Here is an 18,299-nt window from a genome sequence, read left to right as displayed (position 1 = left end):
GAAGTAAGTTGGAATCATCCGAGGGTTTTGAAGCAGGGAGAATATTACCTGCCTTATGTCAGCTCCAAGAGATGATTCCAGCAGGTAGCAACCATAATTGGAAGGTTAAAACTTGTATTTCTCTCAACTGGAGAGAAATTGTCTTGAATGTCACTGATGACCTGGGTCATGCCAGTCCCAGTTACCATCTCCATCCTTGCTCTGTGCCACCAGATGCTATTTCTGCCCTTCTCTTCCTCCTTCTGCCTCATCCCCACCTGAGCATCCAATGGATCTTTCCTCTCTTAGTCAGAGAGCCCGTCTGCCCTCATGGTGAGCAGCTCTGGGTTCTCACGTTTATCTCCTAGTCCTTGACCTTTAACCCTGCAACCAGCCTTCTGAGAGACAAGATGTCACATTCAGTTTTTCTACAACCAAAATTGTCCTTCTTCCTTATCCATCAAATTGAACACCCTTCCTGCTTCCCCACTTCTTTTCAAGCCCCCACAGTTATCCCAGCCCTGCTTTTACCCAGAAAAAAGAAGCCTTTGGGAGTGAACGCTCAGCCTCCCTCCTGCCCCGATTCCCCTCTGGCCATCTTTTTTTCTAGTCTCAGAGACACAGATGTCCCTCCTATTCAAGGCTGCCTGCCTCGCCCATGTCCCGGGCCCTTTGTGAGTCCCCTCTCTTCTGCTTTATCCTCCCCTCTCTTGTATTTTCAACCTTTCCCTCTCTACTAAGTTTCCGCTCTGCATTTAAAGGATTCTGCACTAAAAAGTCCTTCCATGACCCTGCATTCTGTTTTATTTACTTCCTTCTCATTTCCAGAATTCTCAGCCACACTTTTTGAAAGCATATTTACTCTTGAGGCTCCTTGTCCACTCCTCGACCCCCTGTGACCTGGCTTCCACCCACACTGTTCCAGTGGAACTCTCCTCAAGAAACATTCCATGACATGTCCCTCCATCTTACCTCAGTGTCTCAAACAGAATCATTATCTTATCCACACCACCCACCCTCATCCCCAGTCTACCTGCATACCTCCGTGTCCCCTGTCCTGGCTGGCGTGGTTCCACCAGTCCCTGCTCCAGAAAGTCAGGAGTCGTTCTTGAGTACTTCCTTGAGCATCTCTCGAGTCCCTCCCTGTCTCTCCTCCGTGCTCTCATTATGTCTCGCCTGATTATTCAGCAGCATCATAACTCACCTCTCTGCCTCCAGACTCCGCTCCTTACACCCTGCCCTCCCTCCCCCAAGTCTATGAGCCATGCTGTCCTAGGAATGATTATGTCTATTCCCTGCTCTCAACCTCCCACTGGCTTCTTGTCATCAGCTCGTCAGTTCAAGTCTCGTGCTTTCTGCCTGCTTCTCTGGTCCCATCTCCCATCACATCCGCCCCTCCTAAGCCTGACCTTCCTGCGGTGGCTAAGTTCCATGGGCACACTGTGGTTACGTGCCTCTCTGCTCTGCCCATGCTGGGAACTCAGCCTGAAATGATTTGCCTGTCTAGATCATCTGAATTCTTTAGGCTTCAAGCTCAGCTCAGACGTCCTCCAGGAAGCCCCCTCTGCCTGCTGGTTCCCTCCACACCTCATCCATCAGGCTCCGTCATTGCACTACTGAATTGTATTATATTGCAAGTTATTTTCTTTGTGGCTCTATCTCCCTGCTTTGTCCTAGTCTCTTGAGGCCCTAATGCCAGTGGCTGGCACCTGGCAGGCACCTGCTGATGCGTGCTGTGTTGAATGAAGTGTCTTCAATCGAATTCATTATCTTCCCCTGTTCCTGGCTAATGGCACCTTCCTCCAGCCATTCTCCTCTTCAACCTCTCTCTTTTTTTCCCAGATCAGACCTGGCCCACACAGTCGCTTCTGACTGTTCTCCCTCCTCTCTTTCTGCTCCCTTAAGCCATCCTCCACACTGTAACCACAGTGGCACTTCTCAAATGTCATTCTCCAGCTTAAACCTGGGCTCCCTGTGTCTCGCAGTCCCTGGTCCAGGCTCTTCAGAACAGCACATTATCATACCATTGTTTCCTCACTCACCTGCCTCGCCTACCTCATGCCCTCTCCATACTCCCCGCTCTACCCTGACTCGTGACCCCATGGCTGTGCCAAGCTGCCTGCAGTTCCCTGAGCACACGTACTTGGTCAGACCTTCCCTCCCCACCCATCCTGACAATGACAACTCCTGCTTCTGTGTCCCCAGCCATCACTTGTGTCAGGCCTGGCCCAGCAAGCTTCCTGCCATCCTGCACTTGCTTACCTTACCAGTCTGTCTCTGGTCTGCCTGTGGACCCCACGAGCAGTGCCCCCTCAGACCTGGGCCAGGCAGCCCCTCCCTGGGTCCCACACTCCCACAGAGGACTCCACTCTCAAGATCAAGTGTCCCAGGTACCACAGGGGAACACACCACCTGGCCTGGGAGGAGGGCCCGGGGGATGCAGAGTATGGCCAGATCTCAGCCCCTAGGCTGGGATAGCTACCTGTGTGCCCTGCAGTGCAGAACAGGGCTGGCGAGGAGAGATGGTGGGGTGGACTGAGGACCAGGGCTGCCTCTCCTAATGTTCTTGTGCAGAGCTCCAAGGAGTCAGAGAATTCTAAGCTTGAATCTGGCCTTCCCAGCAATTACGAAGGTACAGTTTGTCAAGGGAAGAAACATGAAACATAATTCACTTAAGGATTTGTTGATTTGATTTATAACTTTAAAAAATTTAAGCAGACTGTGCAGACCTCCAGGCCTGCAGATGTTAGGGACGGGCCTGACTGTGAACGCACACACTGCGCTCACTCACCCTCACACCACCAGCACTGAGCCGAGTGCCTGGGCCCAGAGTGACCGCCCAGCAGATTCTGACAAATGAATGGTAACATCTCTTCCTCACTTTAAAGTTTATGAAAACTGCAATTGAAAAAGTATATCTTGGAAGGTATCTGGTTGATACAGAGATACTTTTTTTTTTTGGTAGGAAAGATAATTTAGAAATGTAGCGAAAAGAACCATATAAATACACAGCAGTACCTCGCAGTTTATACAGTGCTTTATAATTTTCAAAGTACTTTTGCATCAGTAATCTAATCTTGTCTCGGAAAACATTCCTGTAACGTGGGCATGGATGACATCCTTAGTCCAGCTTAACAGGTAAGCGAATTGCACTTCAGAGAAGTTAAGCCAGGGATGCAAGTTTTCAGAACAAGGAAGAGGCAGAGTCAGCACAAGGACTTAGATCTTTGATACCCACTGCTTTTATTTAACGAGGAAGAGTATCATACAGGTCCTATTTCCCAAGAGCTGAATGCATTTTTAAAATAATATTTATCTTTCTTTTTTCAGTGCTTTTCCACACAATGGTCAAAACATAGGCCTCTCACCCTTTCTGGGAACCCTGAACACTGGGGGGTCATTGCCAGATCTCACCAACCTCCACTACTCAGCGCCCCTGCCAGCCTCCCTGGACAGCAGCGACCACCTCTTCGGTAGCATGAGTGTGGGGAACAGCATGGGCAACCTCCCTGCTGCCATGACTCACCTGGGCATAAGAAGCTCTTCTGGTAAGCGCTCCCCACTCTGTAAGGACGTTGCCTATGTCCCCTGGTGGCTTACCTGTAAGTGGTCCCTGGCCAGGTGGCATGTTAGTAAGTCACCAAATTAGAGTGACTCCCTCTGGGTTGGAGATGATAACTACCTGCTCCTGTACCTCTCAACTTGCTGGCATTTCATTTTGATGGTTCTGTTTCTCCTGGATCTGATGAACTCTGGAACAGCTCTGTTAAAGCTCATTCTTCATTGTCTTCACCAGCCCGTGTGTCCCAGGGACTTGGAGAATAAGATTTGAGAGTTGAGAAATAAGTGTCTGTTCTGTTCTGTGTTAGTGGAACGTTTGTGGCTCTTATCAATTTATGATGATATTTAATAATTACAGATGTCTCTCTAGGTCCCTCCAATTTCCCATTGGCTTTCTAAAGAGAATATTTTGAATTTTAGAAAATTTACAGTGGATACAGGGAAAATACTTACACTTAATAGATGTATATATTAAATAACCTACCACAGTTCAAAATTATTGGTTCAAATTTTCAGAAGTGCTTAAAGATGTGGCATGTAGCTGTATTAAAAAGCTACCCACGATGTGACTTGGGTGTTACTGTATGAGTTTGAGTGCCTGCAGCTCAGCCCCCAGGTTGAAACATGACTACATTTGCCTGAACCCTGACAGATGCTCTTATCAATGTCTCGGACAGGAATTAATCTCTCTTACTCCCAGTGTTGCAGGACGGCCCCCAGCCATAAGGGTTCTAAGAATGGTGGACCATTTCTTTTAGAAGGAATCCTCAGTGATGGTCTGTCAGTGGGGGAAGTGCTTGTGCTGGTTTCCATTCTGGGTTCAGTAAGACTTGTCCATGCAAATCAGAACTCACCACTCAAATGAGAGTGGTCCCCTTCAGTGTGGTCACCTGGAAGGTTCTCTGTCAATTACAGCGATGCTGCCATTGTACAACATAATTTTAGGTTTGAAGAACTAATACCAGAGACCACCTTTATTTTTTTATTTTTTTGTCATTTTATTATTCTGCTGCCTTACTTACGTGACCTTGGTGAAGTCTCTGTGAACAAGGACATCCAAGGTCACATAAGTAAAGCAGCATTGGCACTTAGCTCCTTTGGGTCTTGGGGAAGCTGGCATTCTCCAGTACATCCTTGGACACTGCTTCAGCTGAAAATCCTACGTATAATTGCTGGCTGTTATTTTCCTCAAACAAGCATTATTTTTTCCAGAATATGTCAGAACCAGTGCTTAAGTTTTTACAGTTTCTATGCACTCCTTAAAGTGCACGGTACACAAAGCCTCACATATATTTTTTAAGATGTTTGTGCTTTCTTTCTGAATGATTTTTTAAATCTAAATTTATATCTTTAGCTCTAATTTTAATTCTTATTTGAGCCACCCAACTCTCTGACCTTTTCATGGGGAGTTGAATGGTGGGATAACTGCTTACAGTTTTATCAGAGACACTTTCCTTCCTTTAAAAAATCATTTGCCAGCTAAAAATGCTTTTTTTTTTTTTTGGTCATTTCTTCATTGCCATAATTTTAATGTAACACTTAGTTTTTTTTGTACCAACATGAGACAGCACACAGTTCTGCTCGCTCCAACTGCTGGTACGAGCATGGTGGGCTGGGCTCTGAAACACGGAGCTCGCCAGCTCAGGTGCACAGCAGCAGCAGAGGACTCATTCCTGGAGTGAAGCCACTCCGCCAGGCCCTGGGCCAGGTGCCAGGGAGCCAGCAGGGCATAGGACAGGGTCCCTGGAGCTGGTGCCCTAGCAGCCTGTGTCATAGAAATGCCTTTCCAAACTCTCTTGCTCTTGCTAAAATTTACTACCCTCCCCCTAACGTGAAACAAAGCTCCCGCAAAGACTTTTTCTTCCCTAAATTGGAATAGACTGTAATGAACAATTTCTCAAGAGCCAGAAAAACAAAAAGAAAGGAACCCTGGGGCAGGAGACATGGAGTGTCCCCTCCTGTGACTCTCTGCTGTGCTCGGGGTATTTAGAGGTCCATTGAGGCAGCTCCCCAAGAGCCACAACTCTCAGTGAAAGGATGTTTTCCAAAGGCAGCAGAGCGTCCTGGCTGGACACCTGGGATGGAGGCAGCCGGGGGACCTAAACAGAATCAGCTGCGCAGCCCTGGGTGTGCTCCTTGGGCTGGAGCAGAGCACACCGGGCGTTGGTCTGTGCTGCCGCTGCTCACCGCGTCCTGCTCTCCCAGGGGTGGTTCGCGCGCTCTCATTCTTTGTAAGAAAAAGCCATTCTCATCTTGATGGCATCGTCCCTCTCAGTCTTGGCGCGTCTTTTCCTTGCCGTTGGCACCATTTTCAGTAGGAGAGTTGCCCAGGAGATCTTTTTCATACAGAATCATCATCAAATACAAATCATAGGAAGTTAAGTTTTCTTTAATCTTTGGAAAACAGAAGATTTGGTCTGAAATTATGACAAGTAACTTGTGAATTTGTCATCCTGTAGGTCTCCAGAGTTCTCGGAGCAACCCCTCCATCCAGGCCACGCTCAATAAGACAGCACTCTCCTCCTCCGTAAACAGCCACCCCCAGGCATCTGCCCCCAGCGCCTCTGCTCTTCACCCTTCGCTCCGTCTCTTCTCCCTCAGCAACCCATCCCTTTCCACCACAAACCTGAGCGGCCCCTCTCGGCGTAGGCAGCCCCCCGTCAGCCCTCTCACGCTTTCTCCTGGCCCTGAAGCACATCAAGGTTTCAGCAGACAGCTCTCTTCAACCAGCCCTCTGAACCCGTATCCTGCCTCGCAGGTAAAAGCCACAAACTCACAGTGAAACAGACTGAAGCATATAGGAGTCGGATTAGGTCCTCACACCAGGCGTTGTCCGTGAGGTCTCCAGTGCAGTCAGTTCTCACTTATATGCAAAATCGAATAATTCAGAATGCACTAATGATTTTCTAATAATATTTGTTGTGTTGATTACTCTTAAGCAAGCACTGAACAGTTTGCGGTCACTAACTCATGAAGTTTGGGTTGGAGGACAGAGTAGGGTGTTGAGGAACACAATCCAGGTCTATCTAAGAGAGCTTGGGGAAGCCAGGTAGGGATTTTTAATCTGGTATGGAAAATCAATACTTGACTGTATGAGTACTTTAAGTCACAGAGGAAAGCCAAAGAAGACATTTAAATACCTTCCTGAAACTTTGATACTGGATTAGACCTCTTTCCTAATTATAACGACAGGTTTAAGAAGCAATGCTTCTCTTGCTGATGAAGTACTAGGTACGATAGGATCATATCTCTATAAAAGGACTGGAAGAAGTCTGTTCAGAAAGAGGCACATTTTGAAGTCAGAAGCCTTTTATAGAAATTTAGGGTGGAAACGTCATATTTTGACTTGTTGACTGTTTCTATTCTAAGATCTTAGGGTGGTTCTCCTTACCACAGTCACCAGTGAATATGTTTTCAACCTGTTGGTCACGCCCTAAATACATTATAACATCGTTTACTCATCACTTCACTGTAAATGAGTAACGATTTAGCAAGAAGGAGTTGACAGAATACAGCGGAAGGAGTTAGCAGACCCAGTCATTAGTCACCCTGTACCAATTACTAGCTACGGGATCTTTATTATATGAGTAATCCCTTTCGGTAGAAGGTCAGGGCGTATTTCATAATTGTTTTTTAATGGTTCTTTTTACGTTATTGGGTTGCCTTTAATTCTATTTTGCAAGATTATTTTATAGGGTATAAAAAAATCACTCTTGCTTTCCAGCTACGTTTTAAGGAGACTGGAGGGACAGAGAGCATCTCCTTCAGATGTTCTCATCTTTGGTTTGCTTAATATTTAGATTTTTTTTAAAAAAAGTGTTATTCGTGCACATAGTTTAAAAAAGTCAAATTTCTAAAGGGCTTGTTATGAAACAACAATGGTATTCTCCTCCCCCACTAGCCGCCACCAGCCATATTTCTCATTGCCTGGAGATGGCCATTTTCTTTTTTATTTTTCTTTTTCTTCTTTTTTTCCTTTCTTTTTTTCTTTTTCTCTTTTTCTTAAACATTTTTTTATTGAGTTATAGTCATTTTACAATGTTGTGTCAAATTCCAGCATAAAGCACAATTTTTCAGTTATACATGAACATACATATATTCATTGTCACATTTTTTTTCGCTGTGTGCTACCACAGGATCTTGTATATATTTTCCTGTGCTATACAGTATAATCTTGTTTATCTATTCTACATATGCCTGTCAGTATCTACAAATTTTGAACTCCCAGTCTATCCCTTCCCACCCCTCTTCCCCTTGGCAACCACAAGTTTGTACTCTATGTCTATGAGTCTGTTTCTGTTTTATATTTCTTTTTGGTTTTGGGGTTTTTTTGTTGTTGTTGTTGTTTTTTAGATTCCACAGATGAGTGATCTCATATGGTATTTTTCTTTCTCTTTCTGGCTTACTTCACTTAGAATGACATTCTCCAGGGACATCCATGTTGCTGCAAATGGTGTTATGTTGTCATTTTTATGGCTGAATAGTATTCCATTGTATAAATATACCACATCTTCTTTATCCAGTCATCTGTTGATGGATATTTAGGCTGTTTCCATGTCTTGGCTGTTGTAAATAGTGCTGCTATGAACATTGGGGTGCAAGTGTCTTTTTGAAGTAGGGTTCCTTCTGGATATATGCCCAGGAGTGGGATTCCTGGGTCATATGGTAAGTCTGTTCCTAGCCTTTGGAGGAATATCCATACTGTTTTCCACAGTGGCTGCACCAAACTGCATTGGAGATGGCCGTTTTCAACCATTTTAGGCAGTCTGGTATAATGGTGTTATTTTATTATTTTGCTCTAGATTTTTAGTGTTAGGGATTATCTAATGACATCCTACCATGGAAGATTAGGATTTAGTTCTTTCAAGTCTCTCAAGCCTCTCACCCCACACTACACACACATATTTCCTACTCACCCTCCTCATCCTCACAGGGTGATTTGTTATAATTTTGATTAGAGCAATACTCAGTGTTTGGTGTTTTCATGGTTATAATAATGCAACCAGAGTGGAACCATGTAGTTTACTGTAAAATAACAAAATGAGCATTTGTTTTCTTCTGGGAGTTAATAAATGTCTTACTTTTCTCTTGGTCTGGTTTTCTGTGTGTATTGTATTTATTCAATCCCAAAGTCTCTGCATTGGGTAAATCTTTCAATACAATTAAAAACGAATCTTCCAATAGCTTTACAAAAAGAGTATGTGTGACCTGATATGACTTAAATGTGCCTTCATTCTACCCACCATTTAATGAATAATTGGCTAAGTATAGAATTCAAATTTGAAATAATTTTCTCCTGAAATTTTGAAGGTATTAATCCATTGCTTTTTACTTTCTAGAGTTGCTCCTGAGAAATCCAGTATCATTCTGATTCATCAGACTTTGAATGAAATTCCCTTTTTTGCCTCGAGAGACTTGTAGGATCTTCTTTTTGTCCCTAGTATTCTGAAACTTAAGATAATGTGGCTTGATAGGAGTCTGGCTGGATGGTGGGTGTCTTCAATCTGGAAACTCATCTCCTTCATTTCTGGAAAATTTTCCATAATCACTTTTTTGATGATTTCTTCCCTTTAGTTGTCTCTTTTTTCTCCTGCACTCCTATTGTATGACTGTTGCACATCTGTACTTCTCCTCTGACATCCAATTTTTTTCTCTTCTCTTTTCTCTCTTTGTCTTTTTTCTCTGCTTTCTGGAAGAGTTTCTCAACATTATCTTTCAAACCTTATGTTGAGGTTTTCATTTTTCCTCTCATACTTTTAAATAGCCAATAATTTTCTTCTTATTCTCTGAATGTTCCCTTTTTTATAACATCATACTTATTCCATGGATGCAACATCATCTTTTACCTCTCTGAGGTTTTTGGTGGTAATTTTTGTTCTGGTTTTTGTTTTTGTTTTTGTTTTTTTTTTAGGTGGGGAGGTAATTAGGTTTATTTACTTACTTATTTTTTGATGGAGGCGCTGGGGATTGAACCCAGAAACTCATGCATACTAAGCATGGCACTCTACCGCTGAGCTATATCCTCCCCCCCTGATTTCTTTTACATTTATTTTTTGTAATAGAAATTTTCCAAATTGCATGGAAGTACAGAACATAAGATAATGAATCCTTCTGTACCCATGATTTCTCATCAACAACTGTCAACATTTTTGTCATCTTGTTTCACCCATATACCTACTTCATAAAAATGTATATTGAGATATGTATTACAAATATTTTAATATGTATTTCTAACAGATAAGGATTTTTAACAGCCCTATAGATTATAATGATAATTTTGTTTTTCATGACTACTTCTTCCTCCATAGATTTTTCCAAGTTTCTTTTCTCTGTTTGTCTGCTTGGGTCTCTGACTGTCATTCAGATGCTTTCTTCATGGTCTGGTGATCCTTGGCACCGTACTCCTATTTAAGAACAGAACACACACAAACTGGCTGGAAGCTCTGTATAGATGGGTGGGCTCGTTGAATATGGTCTTCATTGTAGAGTGATCTAACTCAGCCATTTCCTTGGGGAACCTCTGGTGTCGTAAGTTGGATTTTCTCCTAGGCTGGTCAGATCCCCAAAGGACACTCTCCTGATCTCGCGCCCGGCTCTTGCCTGGATTCCAGCACTCTGAGAGCTGAGCTGGGAAAGAAAGGCGGAAGGCTCAAGATTTGACAGTGAGCTTTCTCATAAACCCTGTTTTCGGTGGTGCCCCACCTTCTGGGGTCTGGTGCAGCCTGTGCGAAGACCCTGTGCTGTACTCTTTCCAGAGTGCAGCCCCCAGTCTCCCGCCAGGCAGGGGCTCTGAAGCCTAACCGCTGCCCACGTCAGCTTCGTCCGCATCCTCCGGGTAGCTGCACCTTCACCCGCTGCTGCTTGCTGCCCCAGTTCCAGGCCCCGCTAGGGATGCTGTGATGTCAGGCAGATTGCCTCTAGATTCTCCCCCGGCTGCCAGCTTAGCATTTGGCTTTCTCAGCTCTGCTCAGCCAGTTCCTACTTGTCCATCTGCTTTTCGTTTTCCAAATCATGTTGCTATTTTCTTCTCTCCCACTTTCTTTGTCCCTGTGTTGTTTATTATCATTTTAGTGTTATTTATTATTGTTTTAGTGTTGTTTATTGTTGTTTAATGTTATTTTGGGGTCTTAGTAGAGTCTTGGGAGACAGCAGAGCTAAATGCTTTATTCAGTCTTCCATTTTTAACCAGAAGTTATGGCTTTAAAAAACAAACACAATTTTCACTGAGAAAACTGAGAGGAAACTGGTTAAATTGGCTGTGTTTTGTTTTGTTTGTTTTTTTAAGACAATAGAAATTGTCATTGAATGGAAAATGCTTTGTGGGGAAGTGAGATTTAAAATATATTTTGAAAGAACAGAAGCAGGCTTCTCAGAGCATAGTGCAGAATACCAGGGTGGGGAAAAAATCTCAGGGTTTTTCCTTACTTTGACATTCCCTAATCATAAAAGACTTAGAAACTAGAAACTCAGAAGCTAAGTAGTCAGTGGCTTTGTTTTTCAGATGGTGTCCTCAGATCGAAGCCCGCTCTCCTTCCTGCCCGCAGAAGCTCAAGCCCAGGTGTCCCCTCCGCCCCCGTACCCCACGCCCCAGGACCTCCCCCAGCCTCTGCTGCAGCAGCCCTGCACCCAGGAGCCCCCTGCTCAGCAGCCCCATGCAGCTTCATCGCTGCTGCAGTCAGACTTCCAGCTCCTCACAGCCCAGGTGAGTCCTACCAGGAACACTGGTCAGGAGGGAACGCTCATGTTGCCCCGAGTTCCAAGCTAAACGGTCCACTCCTTGTTCCTTGAAGGGCTCATCTTTGACCAACTTCTTCCCAGATGTGAGCTTTGACCAGCAGTCCATGAGGCCAGGCCCAGCCTTTCCTCAGCAGGTGAGTGATCGCCCAGCCTGCCTCTGCCTCAGGGTGGGGATGCCGCAGTCGGTCTGCTCCACCCAGGGAACCCATGCCCCCCAGACTTGGTCCTCCACTTCTCTGACCGCAGATGTGCTCGGTGCCTAGAGCCTGGTGTGGCCCGAGCCCTGGAATGCTGGGGCTGGCTGCCTTATCTAATGTCAGGCCTAGTCAGAGGACCTGTTTGAACAAGCAATGGAAGACTTGTGTGTGACACTCTAGCCATAGAATTGTGGATTATTCATACTGGAAGGAGGCATAGCCATCCATGAATCTGTCACATGAGGAGACTGAGACACAGGGAGGGGCCTTGCCTCTGCCCGAGCTGCTGTGCCCTGCACAGTGTGTGGCCTCCTGGGAGCTTGTCCTGGCCAGGGGCGGGGGTTCCTTCCTGAGGATACTTTCATTCAGCCATTTTCTTTTGGTTTTTAGCTGCTCCCTAACACTGACCATTTTTAATATCCCTAGATTTTACAGTATTCAGTAATTGTGGTTTGGGCTCCAGGATGTACTAAGGAGAGAAGAAGAGCAATTTTCCAGAAATTAATAATAATAATAATAATAATAATAATAATAATAATAATAATAATAATAATAATAATAATAATAAAAAATAAAGACAGGTATTTCCTGATTAGGCCGTGGGGAAACCTTGTGGTAAGCAGTAGTCCTTGCCTCCCCATTTTCTGAAGAAGCCATTTGAGTCTAGGTAAGTCAGTGTCTCTCTGAAAAATGATGGAAATTCAAGTACTTTTGAAAGATTTAAAAAAATAGTTTGAAAATTAATTTCAGGAAAGCCACCTAAAATGGGCCCAAGTTCTAAACCATCCTTACAGAGGCTTTCTCATAGAGAGGAGCTTGCCTGTGGTTCCTCCCTCTGAGTGAGAGAAGGAAATGGTCCCACCTCCTCGTTTTTCTAGAAACCAAAGAGGAAAAGAACCCATCACTTTCTTGGTAACAGATGGAGCCTTTGAAGGGTTCCCACAGCTGGTGGTTTTCCAAAGGCCTCAGTGTGCTGAGGAGGGTGGTGGCTGAGACCAGAGGGCCCAAAGAAACCAGTAGTGTCTCCTGGGATGGCATGGTGGGCCGGGCAGTGTGCGAACGGGGACGAGTCACCCACAGTGGCCCTCAGGAACCCTTCCTCCACCCCAGCATCCCCCGGCCTGAAAATAACGTTCTGTGTAGGCTGTTGCAGCAGCAAAGCACTCTGGGATCCTGGAGAGAAGGGACCAGAAGACAGTTTTCATGTCTGGTTTTGCTCTGGGAGCACACTGCGCTATCCTCTCCTTGGAAGCGGGGGTCGTTCCTTACAGCATGAGCTTTGATGCTTCCAGGTGCCCCTGGTGCAGCAGGGCCCCCGAGAACCACAGGACTCCTTTCATTTGAGACCAAACCTGTATTCCAATTGCGGGAATTTCCCGAGCGCCATCCTGACAGGTGAGTGTGGGCCACCCCTCCGCTTCTCTTTTTATTTCGCTGTGTTTCTACAGATACTGCTGTAAGACAGTTTAAACAATAACATTATATAAAGCAAAAGATGAATGCCTTCCAGCTCAACTTGACCTTTGTGAGATGCGGGTGTCCAGCCCCAGAGGCTGTGAGGCCGCAGGGAAAGGGCCAGGTAAGCCAGGCCTTTTCTGATCTACTTAGTTTCTGGTGATTGACAGCTATTCAGAGGGAGAAAACCTGCCAAACTGGGAGTCGTGGAACCGACTGCAAAGAACATAGATTCCAGAGTGAAACTGTAGGCCTGGAGTGGTTGGGACACGGGTGATGACCATCCTGGATAGGAAGATGACAGGAACAGCGTTTTGAGGGTTTTTATTAGTTATGCCCTTTTAGTGGCCTGGGCCCTCACGCCTCCTAATCAGCACTGTTTTCCCCTCTCACTGCTCTTTCCAGAAGACTCGAGCACCAGCCTATTCAAAGACCTCAGCAGTGCTCTGGCCGGCATGCCTGAGGTCAGCCTGAACGTGGACACTCCGTTTCCATTGGAAGAAGAGCTCCAAATTGAACCCCTGAGCCTGGACGGACTCAACATGTTAAGTGATTCCAGCATGGGCCTGCTCGACCCCTCTGTTGAAGAGACCTTCCGAGCTGACCGACTGTGAATAGAATGGAACGGACCAGGAGAACTTATTTCTGAAATAGCTAAAATAGAATGGAACAGAGTGGAGCCAGCTACACCCCTGGGCTTTAGTTATCTCTGGCTTCTGACATGGAAGGAACCAATTCCTTGGCTCCCAGCTTTCAGACAAGGTCCCATCTCACACACAGTGGCTTATTCGAGACCACAGAGCTGGGCACCGCCCCTCAGGCCTGCGGCGCAGGTCCCGTTGCTGCAGGCAAGCTGCTTTGGGGCCTCCGATGAATCAGCCATCACCACCACCATGACATCTTTTCATCGGCCATCTAGTCGGTCGATGTGTAAAGTAGAAAATATGTAACAGGAGGCCCCAGTGGAATCGTGTCATGCTCAGAACCACTGATCTCAGTCAACACTGAAGGAAGGACCTGGAGTTGGGGGCAGTTAGGCCTTTGGGAGTCAGTTCAGCTTCCAGAAACGGTACCACAGCCCCAGGACGCCTTCTCTGATCCAGCCGCTGTGCCTCGCAGCACCAGGATGTAGCAGGGCGGAGCAGAGGGCCAGGGCTCTCTCGGGGCCTCAGTTCTCACATGAAGAATTTTTACCACACGTCCAAGAACAGACTTGCGTGAAGCAAACTGAATGCTAATTTGTTTCCTCCCAGTTTGTAATCTCTTTTCTGCTGCTTCAGTACACCTTTTCCTATGGACAAGAGGAAAGGGAAGACTATTTTATTCAGTCACTGAAATAAGAAATCCCCTGGTAACGGATGAGCCTGAAGAGAACAGTGCTCCTTCTTGGTGGCTGGGGAAGAAAGAAGGGGGCTGTAGGTATCTCACAGACACGTGACATCCTCCAGACAAGCGCCAGACAATACAGGCCTCCCTCCCTCTGGACCAGCTGGAGGGAATGGCTGAGGTCTGACTCCGGCCCACCCGGCAGCCGAGCAGCAGCAGAGGGAGGCGGATTCTCTGTGGAACAGGAGTGTTAATGTAACCCTGCTAGACCGTAAGCTCCTTGAGGGCAGGGACTGTGCCTCAGTCATCGTTGAACTCCTAGTACCTAACAAGTGCCTGGCACGGAGCAGGTGCTGCAGAAGTGTGCATCGGATGCACACACGCGTGAGTGAGTGAGTGCGTGCGTGAACGAATGAATCTGCCTTGCTGTGGGGCAGTCTGATCTCCAGCTATCCCTGTTCCTCACCAGATCTTCTCAGAGTTTCAGCTTTTCTAACACTTGTGCCTGTGGTTCAGTTAAGCGTGCACTTTAATATGCTTTTAACACTAGATGACCAAATCCACGAGTAGACTGCGCCCTGTTCTTCTCGAGGGTGTGCAGGGAGGTGACATCTGTCTTTGCAATGCGTCCAGAATGGCTGAGCCAACTGAGGCCTCCTACATGCCGGGACCTCAGAGGTCCTGGCCCCCGCAAAAATCTTCCCTCTCAGACCCAGGTTTTACTCTTAATTGCTTTTTTTAAATTTTTTTTTTTGAGGGGAGGAGGGAATTAGGTTTATCTGTTTTAAGAGGAGGTACTGGGGAGTGAACAGGACCCTGTGCATGCTAAGCATGTACTCTACCACTTGAGCTATACCCTCCCCCTGCTCTCAATTGCTTTAAAAAGAGATTCATTCTCTGAGGTTGAAGACGTAGTGTATAATAAAATGAAGGCCTAATTTATGAAGCCATCATTAAGCATCAGTATCTTCGCATAATAGTATCACTATATTTCCACCGCCGCCTGCCTCCTCTGACTTAGTCTAGGCCATCCCTGACCAGAGACCTGACTGGTGGGCTTGAGGCCCCTCTGGAGGGGTCTGGCCAGTGGGGCCGAATACACGCTTGGGAAGACAGGACAGGAGGACAGGAACACTGAAGGAGAGAGAGATGCCAGAACCTTTGCCCAGACAAAGTGGCTACTGCCCTTCCTGGAGACACCAGGAGTGTCACTAAAGGCCTCTTGGCCACTCCCACCCAAAGAAGCCAGGCTGCACTGTGTGGGTCTGAATCTGACACATGTGCCTGGTGGCAGGAGGAGCCTGTCATAGGATCCTGGCTGTTAACCTCTCCAGACCTTGTCCTATTTCCTTCTGTCCTCAGGGGGATTCCTCCTTCCCATCTTTCAAATAACCCCAATGGTGCATATCTTTACTGAGAAACCCAAGTCTTCCCAATTCTCATTTGCCCTGAACCCCCACTGTTGAATTAGGAAGTCAAGCCGGAGCCCTCCTTGCCTGAGCTCAGGCTCAGGAAGGGGCAATTGGCCTCCCCTTAGAAGCCTTAGTCCCAGTTAAACTTCCAGCTCCCTTTATATTTGAGATCTCAGAGGGCAGTAACTTTTTGTTAAAGTAAAAGGGCCTTTCGTTGTACACAGCACCCTGGTGTGCTGAAAGAAGCCAGATCCTTGCTGCCTCTCCTGAGTCAAGGGCCCCCAAAATCTGATCTGGCCATTCAGATAGGGAGGAGTGCTGATGTTGTCAGTTGGTTTTGTTTTGTTTTTTTTTTTTGAAAAATGGAGGTCCCAGCATAATCTGCTCTTTACACAGTGCCTTACCCATGGAGATCATTGCTGTCGGGGTCCCAGCTCTTTCTGTCTGCACAGCAGCCCTGCCTTACAGCTGGAGACCCTGAGACCTACAGGACAACGTGTACTCCCGCCTGCATTTGCCAGGTGACTCGTGGAAATGGAGGCTCCCAGGAAAAGTGGCTTGCTTGGGGGAGTATAATGATGACAGTAAGGTTTAGCACTGAATTAAATTTGTCCTTAGGTCCATCAGTCCGATCTTTTCCTGTGAAAAGGTTTTGGGCATTATACAACCCACTTTGATTACAGGGTGTCAAGGACACCCGCAGACAGGTGTCTGCCTGACCTTCGGTGGGTACATCTGCCCTCACTGCTGCCTTTGTAACAAACCAGGCGTGGTCCTCGGCATCTGAAGTGGCTGCAGACTTCAGAGTAAACTATTTTTCAATATTTAGTTTTTCACAAGAAATCGATGGTTGTACTACTCTCATTTACCAGCAGTTAAACAGCATAGAACTAAAACCTTTTTTTCTATTTTGTTCCTTCTGTATGGTTGTGGGTTTTAGGACATAAGCTTTTCTTGTTTATGTCAAGATCAACATGAATTCTCCTTTGTCCTGTTTCATTTCTCCTAAGTCTACTGTATATTACCTGAGCTGAAATGTTGTGTATTCCAGTCCATTTGCATATCTGAAGACATTTCCAGTTCCGACTCTCATCGGCTCTTCTGATCCATGCACAGATGGTTCCAAGCGTGTTTCTTCCACTGCTTCATGATGGAACCATCACGGTAACTAATCAGACTTCCCGCCAGTGTCCTAGTTCCCAAGTCCTTCATTAAACAATATTTAAAGATTGGAATTTGTATAAAGTAGCTTCCAAGTTTTATAATGCATCATTTTACATCTTTCCTAATTAAAGGCAGCACAATAAGGTTGTAACTGCATTTGGTGTTTTTCTTCAGCCTCGGGTGAGATGAATTAGTGGAAAGCCTTTCTCAGCTCAGCCTGCAGTTAGAGACGTCTGATCCTCGGCTCAGCAGGTCCTGCGCTGGCCCCACTTGTCAAGTGTTCTTAATATGTGATGTTGCGCCCAGTCCTGAGAGCAGTTCAGAAAGAAGTAGGGGCGCGCGGTTGCTTTGAGGCTGTAGGTACCCAGGATGGGACATCATGGCAGGGAACTCAGGATTCTGCTCCCACGGTGGCACCTCTTCCAGACCCTGCACTTGCCCTCCCCTAAAACCCCTCCGCTTTGAAGGTTCAGCTGCTGATGCTCCTCCCCAACTACTAAGCTATCCTGAACGGTCTTTAGCCCTCCCCCCACCTCACCAAGGACTTGGGCTCAGTTTTCTACCCCCAGCCCCACTCCCCACATCCCAGCAGGGTTCACAGGCCTGACCCATCCAACAGCAAACAGCCTCAACCACCTCCACAGACCCACTTCCTCAGCCACAGCCACACCCAGGGCTTGTCAAAGGTGAGTCTTCTGAAATCTTACTCAGAAATCCCATCTCTGACCCCAACTTCCTGAGCTACCATTTCTACTTGGGTCTACACACACTCTATTCTTTGACCCCACTGTGAGTTCTGTCCCTTGTACCTTCTCAGTCTGCCTGTCCTCTCCCGCCTCCACCCCCACTCCCCGTGTAGGAGGCCTCCATGACACCCTCCCCAGCCCTCCTCCTGCTCTGACTCTTGGCATTTAAATTACCTTTGCCACAGGCCTTCCCCATGGGGCTCTAAACTCTTCAAGGACAGGGGCTGTGCCTGTCTACGTGAATTCACCATTTCCGGTGCCTGGCATGTAGTAGATGCTCAATAAATATTTTCAAACTGCTGACTACTGTCGGGCCTCTCTTGGATCACGGCCTCTAGCTGGATCTGCTCAAGCTGGAGAGCGAGCCCTTCTGCACAGCCATCCTCCTCCCCCCAGATCCAGCCTGAGTCCCCATGCCTGTCTCAGCCCCCATTCTGTCTCCTGAGCCTTGCAGTGGCTTCCCATCTGGCTCCTTCCTCATCTCTGGCACACTAGGGAACCTCTACCTCCTCTCAGAACTTACCAGAGTGACAGATTTTACTTCTCGTGTCCCCCAGTGTTCTTATCTACAAAGTGAGACACTAAGCACCCCCACCCCCGCTTCATAGCATTGTAAAGGGTGAAATGAACTCACACAGTTAAAGCACTTAGAATTGTGCCCAGCACATCGTAAGCACTCAATAAATGTCCATGATAATAAGTATTATTTGTTGCACAAATTT

At 46.5% G+C, this 18,299-nt stretch overlaps 1 protein-coding gene across 4 annotated transcripts in view; it reads left to right on the top strand.

The window, feature by feature from the left end:
- Positions 1-16,982, top strand: part of CRTC3 (CREB regulated transcription coactivator 3) — an 87,756-nt gene extending 70,774 nt beyond the window's left edge. For 3 of the 4 annotated variants that reach the window (XM_074354287.1, XM_074354285.1, XM_074354288.1), the window contains 6 exons: positions 3,310-3,527; positions 6,000-6,298; positions 11,042-11,242; positions 11,331-11,411; positions 12,767-12,869; positions 13,335-16,982. In XM_074354287.1, the coding sequence (XP_074210388.1) occupies positions 3,310-3,527; positions 6,000-6,298; positions 11,042-11,242; positions 11,331-11,411; positions 12,767-12,869; positions 13,335-13,543 (1,111 nt within the window). In that variant the 3' untranslated portion in view covers positions 13,544-16,982. The remainder of the gene's footprint in view (positions 1-3,309; positions 3,528-5,999; positions 6,299-11,041; positions 11,243-11,330; positions 11,412-12,766; positions 12,870-13,334) is intronic. The other variant, XM_074354286.1, reaches the window with a different exon arrangement.
- The last annotated feature ends 1,317 nt before the right edge of the window (positions 16,983-18,299 follow it).

The sequence above is a fragment of the Camelus bactrianus genome, chromosome 27 (genome assembly GCF_048773025.1).
Source record: "Camelus bactrianus isolate YW-2024 breed Bactrian camel chromosome 27, ASM4877302v1, whole genome shotgun sequence".
NCBI classification, from domain to species: domain Eukaryota; kingdom Metazoa; phylum Chordata; class Mammalia; order Artiodactyla; family Camelidae; genus Camelus; species Camelus bactrianus.
The sequence above is the reverse complement of the archived record's forward strand: the minus strand, read 5'-3'. Positions and strand labels throughout refer to the sequence as shown.